This window comes from Primulina huaijiensis, chromosome 4 (assembly GCF_012295235.1).
Source record: "Primulina huaijiensis isolate GDHJ02 chromosome 4, ASM1229523v2, whole genome shotgun sequence".
Lineage (NCBI taxonomy): Eukaryota > Viridiplantae > Streptophyta > Magnoliopsida > Lamiales > Gesneriaceae > Primulina > Primulina huaijiensis.
The window spans coordinates 24848889-24862280 of NC_133309.1; the positions used below are offsets into that span (position 1 = coordinate 24848889).

The 13392-nt window shown below is 33.1% G+C and overlaps 2 protein-coding genes across 2 annotated transcripts; both read right to left on the bottom strand.

Moving 5' to 3' along the window:
• Positions 1-1882: 1882 nt before the first annotated feature.
• On the bottom strand, positions 1883-5194 carry LOC140975695 (probable inactive receptor kinase At1g48480). Its single transcript, XM_073439551.1, has 2 exons — positions 3588-5194; positions 1883-2798 (listed from the first exon to the last, which is right to left on the bottom strand). The coding sequence occupies exons 1-2, from the start codon at positions 4954-4956 to the stop codon at positions 2221-2223; spliced, it is 1947 nt and encodes a 648-aa protein (XP_073295652.1). The 5' UTR covers positions 4957-5194; the 3' UTR covers positions 1883-2220.
• A 4171-nt stretch (positions 5195-9365) lies between these two features.
• LOC140975696 (nudix hydrolase 17, mitochondrial-like) lies at positions 9366-11015 on the bottom strand. The gene is made up of 5 exons (XM_073439553.1): positions 10725-11015; positions 10357-10477; positions 10157-10240; positions 9931-10059; positions 9366-9838 (listed from the first exon to the last, which is right to left on the bottom strand). The coding sequence occupies exons 1-5, from the start codon at positions 10814-10816 to the stop codon at positions 9629-9631; spliced, it is 636 nt and encodes a 211-aa protein (XP_073295654.1). The 5' UTR covers positions 10817-11015; the 3' UTR covers positions 9366-9628.
• Positions 11016-13392: the final 2377 nt, after the last annotated feature.

Sequence of the window (13392 nt, forward strand, 5' to 3'; positions counted from 1 at the left end):
TATTTTTTTATTTTTTTTTTGCTCGAGTTTGGCTCGAAATGAAGTTCGATTTCGAGCTCGACCCAAATTCTTCGAACCTATTTTTGAGATAATTGAATTATTGTTCAGCTAATAAGGCTTGAGAATGAAAGTTCGAAAAATATATATATATATATATTAAAATAATAAAATATCAAGAGTTGCGAGCGGCTCGCGAAATATAAAACAAAATAATTTTAACTCGAGTTCGACTTAAGTTTGAACATATTCGATCTCGATTTAAATTCGAAAAATTAAAATAGGAATCAAATATTTTTCCAAAATTTTGTAAAACAACTCAATTCATCTAAGGTCGTCTTAGATTAGACAGAAATATGCCAATTTGACTTAGAAAAGATATTTGTTAAGACTGTAGGAAAAGACCGCCGTTGGTGTGATTTAAAACAAAGCAATAGCATTCATTATCACGTTCACGAAGTGGGCCAACAAAATCGCTTTTATTTTTTATTTTTTTTTTTTTTTTGAAGGAAAAAATCGCTTTTATTTGTAGAAAGGAAAGAATACAATTCAAAGAGAAAATGTCAATAATTAACCTGCTATTCGTAATATGTACGACATTTTGAGTTTGATATCATTCTTTGAGTCAATTACTTATATTTTGACGATGAAATTTAATAATTTTTGTTAAAATCATATCGAAATATGACTATATGACGACTATAACTGATTTAATTAAAGATATCAGACTAAAAATATGATACCAAAATACATCGCAATATTAAAATTGATATTTTTTAGAGTAGGTTTTTTGTGAGACGGTATGATACCAAAATACATCGCAATATTAAAATTGATATTTTTTAGAGTAGGTTTTTTGTGAGACGGTCTCACGAATCTTTATCTGTGAGACGGGTCAATCATACAGATATTCAAAATAAAAGGTAATACTCTTAACATAAAAATTAATATTTTTTCATAGATGACCCAAATAAGCGATCATTCTCACAAAAGTTTTTGATCATTTTTTAGACACGTATTTCATAACCATTATCAATCTTAATTCTTTAATGTCCCTCAGGCTTTAACTGCCGATTGGGATTGGGATTGGGATTGGGATGTTGAACCATTTGAGTACAATTATTTCATTTGACCTATAAATTTAGTTGGCATATGTATTGTTGTGTGTTGGATGTCATTTTCACTTAAATTAGCATTAATTATCAACTTTTTTAAAAAAGACTGAAAATTGTTGAGATCGATTTTAGCCTCCTTTTTCAGTGATTATGGATATTATGTGAATTTAAATCAACATATTGAAAAAGGAACACATCCACAACCATGATCGTCCCCATGACAAGTTATTGTATATTTTTGAGTAACGTGAACGCCTTTGAGCACATCAAATAGAATACATTGCTAAAGTTTACTATGTTTCCGGTTACACGTCGCGTCTGATGACTTGTAATCTATCTAACACGAAAAGTTCTAAAAGTGGAATGAGATATTGTGTTCTTGACCAATTGTGATAATCCCACATTTAGTGCTTTTGAAATTATACTCATCATTTTTGGTGGGCTACATTCAAATTACATGAAGTACTTTTGTGACCCTCACCAGCACTTTTTAGTTATCTGGTAATTTGCTTTTGCATGCAGTACTTTATATGACATAATGTCACACTTTTGTGACTCTCACCAGCACTCTTTACTTGTGAGGATTGCAGGTATTTGTCACCTTCACCAAGGCTCAAATTTGAAACATTATATTTATTGGTGTTTATGGAGAATTTGTTACCAGCTCCACGCAGTAATTTGATTGACAGATTCGAAACGAAATCGATTGATGTCGCGGTTTGATAAGAGTCAAGTTGCTGTATTAGCTCGTCGCGAATCCAAGTTCAGTTGTATGCAGCAAATTGAGTCACAATAAGTAACTACTGGCTCTTGATCAAATTCAACACAAAGGGAAATAATGAAGTTTAAAAAACAAAGCAAAAGAAAAAAAAAAGAGTAAAGGTACAGGCAATAATTACAGCAACCATATTCCATCCAAGGAAAAATGGACTAACGATGGGAGGGGGAAAAGTTGATGAGCTGCTAATTCTTGACAACTAAGAAGTAAGAACCACGCTCAAATCAACAAACGAATACAACCAAGCTCGAAAAAGATTAAATTTCTCGGTTGGAGATCTCTTGACAGAACTTTTTAATCAGCTTCAGTCACATGATCAACAATCTGACCTTATGTGTCTCGTGATGTTGATAGTTTTAGATCTTCGATCCGTCTCGCAACTTCAGAAATGGAGGGCCGATTATCCGGGTGCTGAGATGTGCAGTCGATACCGATTTGCAAGACTTGCACTAGTTCTTCCTCTACGTTCTGGTACCGGAGGAGTTCAAGATCAAAAACTTCAGAAGTCCACTCTTCTCGGACTACAGACTGAACCCATCTTGGCAGGTCGACTCCTTCATCATTCAAGAGGGTGTGTGTAGGTGCTTTGCCTGTAAGAAGCTCCAAGAGCAACACACCAAAGCCGTAAACATCAGCTTTTTGGGAGACTTTGCGAGGATCAGTCACTTCTGGCGCACGATATCCGGTGGTTCGGGTTGGAGAGGATGAAGGACCAACTAGATGGTTCAGTCCATAATCAGAGACTCTAGGTTCACACGACTTGGTAAGAAGGATATTTGATGATTTAATGTTTCCATGGGCCACATTGGGACCTTGAAAATGAATGTACTCGATCGCACGAGCAGCTCCAAGTAAAATGCTTGATCTCGCTTCCCAATTTAATGGTGTTCGACCAGCCCCTTTATTTCCTGAGCAGAGTATGGTTAAAATGGTAAGAAAGCCCATTACAGCAGCTAAATTAGTAAATTATCGCCAAATAAAGCAATTACTTGAATTTAGAGGTTAAAGGTTATGCTTTTTGGTGGAACACACCAAACTACCAACTCTTACCAATATAACCAAGAATTAATTAAACACAACGAGAAAACGAATAAAGTCAACTTCTAAACCAGAAAGAATTGCATATGAAGCACTGCCAGCATAGATGAAGTTGAATGAATAATAAAAGCGATAGATTGATACCAAATCTCTACCAAGTCTCTTATTTAACATATGACTTATATGGTTTTTTTTTTGTGTGTAAAATAACTTTCATCTAAGATAAAAACTTTAATCTATCATTTGCTACAAAATGAAATTCTCGCCAACTTAAGCTAAGTGGTTGATAAATCAGGAGCAGCAATCTCATAGCAGCAAATTTAGATGTTTGCTGGAGTTTTAGCCTCCGGTACACGTCACCGGCAATATATAAACATGTTATTCTCACTAACGATTTACATGCCAGAGAGCCAATTTGTCGATGTATCTTCGCATCATGAATGATTATTACAAGCAAAAATCCATATCCTACATAGTATCACTGTAAAAGATACTATCTTTGCAAGCAGTAACCAAATAGAAAGGCCAGATTTAATTTGTTCAGTGAAGTTTAATGAAATTTTGTAGCCTTGAAAATTCCCGTTGTATATTTGAGCCAAGATCGATATAAATATATCATAAACTAAATTGAAGCAGAGAATTCTAGAAATCTGACTCACCATGAAGAAGTGCAGAAAGGCTTCCCATTTGCATGTAATCATATACAAGAAGCTTCTCCTCTCTACTGTAGTAATAAGCTCTAAGAGGCACCAAATTATCGTGCTCCATGGCTCCAACCCCCTCAATTTTCTCCTTGAATTCTTTTTCTGAAGTGGTAACATCTTTCAACCTTTTCACAACCATCACAGTCCCCACTTCCAAAACAGCCTTGTATGATGTACCAAACGTCCCCTTCCCCAAAACCTCGGCCGAGGCCCTCAGCAACTCTTCCAAATCGAACATCCTCGACCCGTTACCAAAGAACACTAATTTCTTGGCAGCTGCCATGTCAGCTCCATTTTCTGCCCTCCCATTCCCATTAGCACTCATTGCAGCAGCGGCTGCGGAGGCCACAGAAAATCCATTGCCCATCCCGCCATTCTCAGCCTCCACTGGTTTTCTGCCCGAGTCATTTTCTTGGCTTTTGATCGCCGCTAAATCAACAGACCTAGCCTTCTTTCCGCTCCTCTTCATACACAAAAACAAAACAATAAATAGCAGTAAAATAAATCCAACAACAGATCCTATCACGATTCCAGCAATTGCACCAACAGACAACTTTTTCTTCCCACCATTTCCCGAGTTTCCACTCCCATTTCCATTCTCTTCAGGAGAGGCAGCCGGAACTTTCCCCCCGTTTTCAGCACATGCATTATCAAGAGGCTTCCCACAAAGCAAAGTTCCCAAAAACGCATCTTTGGGCTTCCCCCCAAGTCCTTTCGGCACCGACCCATTTAAATTATTAAAAGAAACATTAAACTGAGCAAGAAAAGGTATATCAATGTCGGGTAAAACGCCACTGAACTGGTTATCCTCCAGGTAAAGCGTACGCAGACGGGTCAAATTGTTAAACCCGGATGGAATTTGACCCGAGAAATTGTTCGAAGCCAGATTTAACCGCACAAGGGCCTGAAGGGAAAAAAGAAATTCAGGCACAGGGCCGGAAAACTGGTTCCCCTGAAGATAAATATTCCGAAGCTGAGAAAGCTGCGAGAGGTCAGAGGGAAGCGGACCAGAGAGATGGTTGAGGCGAAGGCTGAGAGTACGAAGAAGCGTTAAACCGGACAAAGTGTTGGGAGGAATGGAACCAAATAGAGACGAGCCCGGGAGACGGAGGACCGTAACCCGGTTGTTCTCACACAGAACACCAGGCCAGTTGCATGGGGTGGTAAGGGTGGTGTTCCAAAGCAGAGTGCGGCCGCCGACAGCGGACCGGAAGGCCAAGAGGGCCTCCCTATCAGTCGACAGATCCGAGGAAACAGTGAAAGAGAAGAACAAGAAAAGGAGAAACAACATTTCAGGGAACTTCCGTGAACCCAGTGCCCACATTGTGTAATCTATTGAATTATTGTGATCTTAATCTAGAAGAAGAAAAAAGGGCGGCGAATCATTTGGTTGAGTGCTCCATTATGAAGCATGTGGTGAAGCGGTAAGCGAGTGAGGGATTTGGTTGGGAGGGATGAACTTAATGAACGCCATGAATGAATCTGCCACTCTGTGTGTTAGAGAAAGAAAAGCAGTGTGTGTGTGAGAGAGGGTTATTCAAGTCTTGAGACGGAGTGATCCTAGCTGGGAATAAGGGGATTCTATTTTTTAAAATCAAATACCAATAATTTATGAGTAAGTTTTTAATTAGATGATTTTATATATTTTTATTCTTTAAATACATTAATTATATTTATATTGTATTATTCTTTAAATACATTAATTATATTTATATTTACAATAAAAATTAATATATTCGACATAAAAAAACATTATTTTTTCGTGGATTACTCATATAAAATATCTGTTTCACAAAATTGACTGTAAAACCGTCTCACATGAGTTTTTGTGACGATTTATATATGACATACAAATTATGAAACGGTGTATATTTATTATAGTGTCATTTCATTGATGAACACGAAAATAAATATAATAAATAAATAATATTTCAAACCATATATATTTTATATTTTCAACACCTTCGNCATTGTGATTTAAACTACTCAACTAAGTCAACCAAAGCTCAAAACATGCCTATGAATAAATAAATAATTTTTTTATTAATTCACAAAAAAAATTGTATGAAATATTCTCATAATTCAATTTTATAAAGGTCTGTAATTTGAATTAATTTATGAAATTATTTTTCATTATAAATATGAATTCATTCGATCTGTTGTAAATATAAACACGTGAGACAGGTTTAAAAAAAAAACATATTCCCCTTCTTGTTACTTAGTTTTATGTTTAATTTTCTTTAAATTTGCTATTTTTCTACTGTCAAACTTTTCTTTCGGAATTTATTGGTTGAATCAAAAGTTTCTTGGATTCGGTGTGAATAATGAAATATACAATTTATCAGTTAATTTGGTGTTCGGAAACGTGAATCACAATCAATTAATTTTTGGATTACTGTTAGGTCATCCACGATAAGAAAAATATTTCTTTCAAATATTTGTGGAACTCATAATTCACATCATCAATCAAATATTTTTCTACTCAAATATTTCATATTTCACAATCAAATATCACACCAACTAAATATTTATGGATCTCACTGTCACTTTAATTAATATTTTATTTTCATTTAAATAAAATCATTTAACCACTTTAATTACTTTCATCTATTATTTAGTATTATATTTTTATTGAAATATAAAACTAGAAAGATTATAACCATTATTTTTGAATAACTAATTTGTAATAAAAAAAATATTAATAAAATTAAAAAATTTATAACGAACTATACAAAACTAATTTACCACAAAACAATATTTATAACATTAATAATAATAAATTACAAATCATAAAACAACATTTATAATAATAATAATTGAAAATTAGTAATTCACAAAGATACTAAAAAAAGACATAAAAAATGTTGTGCATATTCCATTCAATTGTCCATTTATATTTCACATAATAATTAAATATAATTAAATAAATAATAAAAAATGAAAAAAAAATAAAACTACTTCATAATAATTAAATATAATTAAATAAATAATAAAAAATCAAGAAAAAAAATAAAACTGCTTGGCTTTTCACCTCGACCCACCCAACTCCTGCCGAGACCCAAAGACCCAAGCTCTTCACAATGGTCGAGGCACCTCGACCCAGCACGACTCAAAAAAAAACGTTGTGCATATTCCATTCAATTGTCCATTTATATTTTACATAAATAATTAAATATAATTAAATAAATGAAAAAAATAAATAAAACTGCTTCATAATAATTAAATATAATTAAATAAATAAAAAAATCAAGAAAAAAAAAATTAAAACTGCTCTGGTCGAGGATTCACCTCGACCCACCCAAGCTCTTCACAGAGCTTGGGTCGACGCATCTCGATCCAGCCCGACTCAAAAAAAAAAGCTCGACAAAAAAAAAAAGAATCTCAACCCATCTCGTTCTAAAAAAAAAAAACTCGACCCAAAAAACAAGGGCGTCTCAATCACGCTTGTTTCAAGAAATTAAAAAAAATACAATATCCGGTTACAAATTTGTAACCGGGTATTGTTGTGGCACACAAATCAATAGTGTGCAATGGTGAATATTTCAATGGAGAAGATATTTGGATGACATGGTTTGGATAATATCCACCGTTGTGGATGCCCTAAGCAAAAATAAATGAGAAGAAAATTACGAGAAAATATTAATATTAAGTAAATAAAAAAAACTGAGTCAAATTTTTCTTGATAATTAATTAATCTTAGTTTTTTTTGTTTATTATATTTTATCTGATCATTTTATCTTGAAATAAAAAAATATACAATAAATCAATTTCCCATATGGAATAATAATAATTAATATGTATATGGGACTAAAAGATTTTATTTTTGTGTATAAAATAAATTCATTTAATTTTAAATTATTTTAGAAATTCACAATTAAATGTTGGTTTTGGGCCAATTAATTTTGTTGGTACAAATTATATTTCCCACATATCATTAAATTTTCATTTTTAATAAATTAATAAAACAGTATAAAAATAATAATAATCGCATTATTATAATAATAATCATGGAAAGTCGATTATGAAAGTAAACAAATTATACACACATGACACATTCAAGATTAAGATTTAAAGCTCTTTGTCGAACGAATTTTTTATCGAATCGAACTTTAGGTGGCTCACGAACGACTTTGTTCGTTTACATCTTGAATTATAAAAACATAGTTTATTATCATTTCTCTTTTTAAAAATATAGATATTTTATTATCGGTCAATAATAATATTTATCAACAAAAATAGAGCCCAAGTCTCCCTTAACTCAAACANACCGTAATTGGGAAGTTGGAACGTCACAACTTGTCAATTTTAAATGTATATATATATATATACATGTTAGTTATATATTGAAGTGGACAAGTCAGAATAATCAAGATTATCCAACTAAGATTTTGTCGATTAATATGGAAATTCGAAAAATATTATATTTCCTGAGAAACCCTTTGATTTGTGGGAGACTCGCTGGCTTAATTAATTTCTAGAGCCTCAAATATTAGGCCCCAAAATTTTTTCATCTATGAAAAATGCTATAAAATACCATTTTTATCTGTTTGCTTTTATTTAGGATTTTCGGGTTTTCTATGATAACGAATTTCAGTCTTAGCTTTGCATCGAATCTTACTTAGTAACAAAAAAGGTATTTTGTTTTAGTTCGGCCTCATTGTCATATATGAAATAACGGAAGGTACAAATTTAGTGATGTTTTTTCCTTTCGGTCTGTGGTAGGAAAAAGATAACGTGAATTTTTTCATTTTTAGTCATTTTTCATTGAGAATACTGATATGATATTATGCATGTTAGTTTTACATTACGTTAAAATTTAATAAAATAAAAAATCAAAATTACAAAGATCACAAATATACATAATAAAAATATTTATATACAAACATAGTATAATGTAACAGGTAATAATAAATACTACTACTGAAGTAGGGCGGGCCGTATCATCAACGAAGAAAGGGATTGTGAGCTAAGTTAGTAAAGCCCATATCTTATAGTTCCGGCCCAACAAATAGGTTATTCATTGAGTCGGTTACACGTAATTCGAGTCGGATTAGTTTATTACTATCACTTATATGCATATCTCAATATCTTTTTTGTGAGAGACGAGTCAACTTTATCAATTTTACAATAAAAAAATAATATTTTTGACATTAAAAATATCTTTTTTCATGGATGACTACCAATTTTATAAAATTGACACGTGAAACCGTCTTTATGAGAGTTTTTTTGTGTTTTTCTTAAAAGTGTAGTTTTTTTGAAAGGAAAGTGTTTGTATAGTTTTGTACTTATCTAAAACTAGAAATCTGGACATCAAATATTTGAACTGGTTTTGTAGAAAGAACAGTGTTCCCACCTCAAATTCCTTGTTCCCATTGGCAAAGCAGTTGGCAATGAAACCAATTTGAATTGTACAAAGTTCATTTTATATGATAAAAATACTCAAAAATTTTATTTGTAATTTTCTAAAATTCAATTTTAGAAAAGGAAAGCTATGTTTCTAAACACAAAAACTCTTGTTAGACGGTGTCACGGATTAATTTCGTAGGTCAAATATCTTATTTGGATCATTCATGAAAAAATATTATTTTTTATTGTGAATATCGGTAAAGTTGACCCGTCTCACTGATAAAAATTCGTGAGACCGTCTCACAAAAGACTTGTTTATTTCTAAATTGTCTAGAAAATAGGCCTAAAAATCACTGATTCAATGTTAATGAACAAACTTTTAATACACATAATGAAAGTTACCATTCTTAATATACAAGTCACCCTAACTGCTTACACACGAAGTAATCTCGGACTCGAACTCGATCTCGAACTCGAGTTATGACAAGACTCGTGTAGTAAAAGAAAGAATGAATCCAAGAATGAAGCTGTACATAATCTCTACCAACTCTCCCTCCTTATACTACCAATTCCAAATCATTACAGCAACTAGTATGCCGCAAAGTTAACAACCCAACCCTCGAAAAGTCGTGGGATTATAGTCTAATAGATCAACTAATCAAATATCGATCAACATCATCATCCCCATTTTGAGCCCTCCTGCACAATCTCAATTCGTCCACTCGGCAAGATCCTAGTCTAGGCAACATCAGAGGCTCTTCCACCATCCTCGTTGGAGCCGAAAATTGACTGACAAAGGCCTCTAATGCCTCCTTCATCCAAGGATGTGCACATGCTTCTCTAGCTTCATTCACAGACATCTGTATCATATATAGGATCAAATGACATGTTAGAGAGATCATCATCATCACACGTGATATGACATTGAATTGTATAGTACTCTGAATCGTACCCAAACTCGTTGGCGGACATCTTTCTCCGGCCAAACATCGAGTTCCTCGGTTACAAGGAGGGGAAACATCGATGCCTCGTGGTATTTATCTTGGCTTCTGCTCTTGAAAACCCATTCGCCTAATTTATCCTGCAAGAAAATGGTAACCAGGAAATCTTTAGAATCACAAAAGAATTTATGTACATAAACATTGTTCAATTATTCTACAAGAAGGCGAGATATTCACCTCGAGTAAGCCGATTACACCGGCTTCTTCGATGGTTTCTCTTGAAGCAGCCATTCTGATATCTTCATCGAGTTCCCAACCACCCTGAAAATTCCATTGCAAAAGATCAGTCTCAAACCAAAGATGGTCTTAAATAACTACAAATTCTTGTCTTTCTCATTATTTTAATTCAAAGTTAACTAATATGCGCCCAAAACTACCTTAGGAAACATCATTCTTGGACTCTTTTGAGAGCTAATCAAAAGAACCTCCAAATCATGAATTGAAATCTCGTGGTTTTGGGGTGATTTGTTGGTTTTCCTGAATCTGTACGGGATACATCTGCACAATTCGTCAAAGGGAAGCGATAATCAGACAAATACATCATTTTCAGCCAATCATTGTATATCAGCAAATCAAAGAACAAAGAAAAGTTCCATCTTTGAAGCTTAAAAAAAAATTCCTCAGTCATCATTTTCAATTACAAACGCCAACTTCAACACAACCGGGAACCCCTTCTCAAAAGTTGCTGGGTAAAATCTCAAAACTTTTTATTTTCTTCAAAAGATAAGGTTTTCAAGAAAATTACCCGACAACCAGACGAAAACCCTGGCTGTAACGCTGCAAATGTCTGCCTGTGCGGGCGGGTAAAGCCACCAATTTCTTGATTTGCATGGTCATCACTAATAAATCAAATCTCCAATCTTTTTACACAGAACAAATCTCAGTAACTCCCCAAGAAGGCTAAAGGGAAGAAACTCAGGATATATCTTTCCACACCGTTTAAGGAACCACCTTAAAAATCTCCAGTTAATTATTCGCGAGAGAACTCAACGAATGACGTGTAGTTAATTTGTATTTATGGGGCTGTGGATAACTAATGCGATGAATCATCCTGTCCACTCGCTTTATAGGGGAAGAGGCATCAATTAATGGGCCCCAAAACTCCATGATTTGCTGTATTTTTCCTGGTTAATGCGTGTGAATATATAATATTCTTGAAATAATAAAGATTCGTATGTTTATTTGAATATTTCGTAAATACTTTCTTGCGTGGACGTGTCTGCCTTTGGGAACCGCCTCGTCTTAGAAACGAAGCGTATACTGATGAGGAACTGGATGTTTGTCCCGTATTTGTGAATTTGCAATTGACCCCTTACGATGGGGTTATTTGTTTTCAGCCCACCGATTTCTCTTTTTTTGCGAAACATCTATCTATCACGAAGTGTTCTTTTTAAGTTATATATAACTTTTGTATTCAAACTCGTCTTAAGTCTAAACCAAGTCGAACTTGAATTTGGACTTCATCTGAACTGAACTCATGTCTGAAATAGTTTATCTTTTTAGTTTTGAATCGATTAGAAACATCGAGTTGAGCTCGAACTCTATCATGAAAATACTTGTATTTATTTCAAGAGTAGGTCTCTTGTGAGACGTTCTCACGAATCTTTATATGTGAGACAGTTCAATCCTATCGATATTCACAATAAAAAGTAATACCTTTTCATGGATGACCCAAATAAGATATCAATATCACAAAATACGATCCGTGAGACCGTCTCACACAAGTTTTTACCTTATTTTCAATTCGATTATAAAAGTTTGGAACTACTTTTCAAATTTTAATGTGTCACTTGTAAAATATAACAGTTTGAAACTCTATTGAAATATTTAAAACACCTTGACAAATACTTTTATATTTCATATACAATTAACTCGTCACAACAAACCAATCGACCTAACTTAGTAAATTATTAAATGATATGAACACGAAGTACCGTCATGCCAAATTCAATATGTCGAATGAATCTATACCCAAACCGTGAATGATAGAAAACACAAATTCCTTCTAATGCATGCATATGTGCAATGAATAGACTACACGAGCTTAACTTTTATTTAGTTAAATTTATTTTGGGACAAAATATTTAACATGTTGAATATTCGTAGGGGTCGAACGGGTATTTTCGTATAGCTCGGGGACCAAAGGGCCAAGAAACCCTATTGATCAATAATTTTCAATGGGGGTGGGAGCAAAATTATCTAAATTATATGCAATTACCTAGAATCACCACCTTTTTAATCTAATAGTGGGAAAACTGTTGTCAGAGATGGAGCCAGAAAAACGAAATTAAGGGGACGAGAAAATATATTAAAAATTTTAAGGGGGAAGAGTGAAAATTTTAAGAAGACAAAGGTGGAGTAAAATAATTACGTATAGTATAACACCATACTCTACGTATATTTCACGGTCGAGTTAACTATGATGATGATGATGTATCTTGTCTAGACTATAATATTATATTTAATTAACACTATATGTTATATGCACTTTTATCGAAAACTTACTCCAAATTCTAAAATTATATGTAAGTGAATAAATAAACATATAATTGCACAAAGGTAAATGGAAAATTTTCTACTTTTCATCAAGAATGGATCCTTTCTTATGATAAAGTTCCTTGTGAAATAAATTATCTTATGCACTTGTGGTATTAGACAATGTCAACTTTATAGGGTCTATAAATTACACTTTTTTCAAACATATTACGTTGGCATGGATGAATTTAATCTATTTTAAGAGATATGATTTGAAAACTGATTTTAACATCGACTTAAAATCTATTTAAATCGATAGTAATTTGTAAGTTTCCTAACATAAATAAGAATAAATCTAAAACTCGTCATAATTAAATTTACTCGGTCTAAACTTGGCTTAAAAGACGTAACCAAGTGTTTGCATCGGTCCATACATATGAGATTACTTGGTGTAAAAGTGGAGGGGGAAACGGAGGGAGCATAGAACAGACCTATTAAGGCGAATGTCATAATAGTTTCATTTTTTATCTGAAAATGCTCTCTCTTCAATGAAATGGTTTATATAGATTAGGATTACGATATTCAGACCGAATCTTTCTCCTTCTTACACATTTCCTAAAAAACGATGCCTCGAACGCACTTGGTTACGTTAATAAAAAAAAAACCCTACACAATAAAATTCTAAATTCTAATAGTTCTAGAAACGAAGATTGTTACACAAGTAGAAAAATGTCAAATAAATAGGGGGCATCTAATAAGTGTGCAATTATACGTTTAAAATTATAATATTAATAATATTATAATTAAGAGACTTTAAAATATTAATTGTCAAAATTGTGAACACAATGGGATAAAAATGTCAAATTCCCAGACGCCCATTACATTTTTTTTCGCTGATCTTGGAAAGTATTCACATTCTAGAATAAAATTTATTTATA

Bases quoted from the DNA above. Each gene is read 5' to 3' on its own strand.
- LOC140975695 (XM_073439551.1), bottom strand. From the start codon at position 4,956: ATGTGGGCACTGGGTTCACGGAAGTTCCCTGAAATGTTGTTTCTCCTT. The intron at 2,799-3,587 runs GTGAGTCAGATT...TACTCTGCTCAG, and splicing joins CCTTTCTGCACTTCTTCATG to GAAATAAAGGGGCTGGTCGA.
- LOC140975696 (XM_073439553.1), bottom strand. From the start codon at position 10,816: ATGACCATGCAAATCAAGAAATTGGTGGCTTTACCCGCCCGCACAGGC. The intron at 10,241-10,356 runs GTAGTTTTGGGC...TGGAATTTTCAG, and splicing joins CAAGAATGATGTTTCCTAAG to GGTGGTTGGGAACTCGATGA. The intron at 9,839-9,930 runs GTACGATTCAGA...TATATGATACAG, and splicing joins ATGTCCGCCAACGAGTTTGG to ATGTCTGTGAATGAAGCTAG.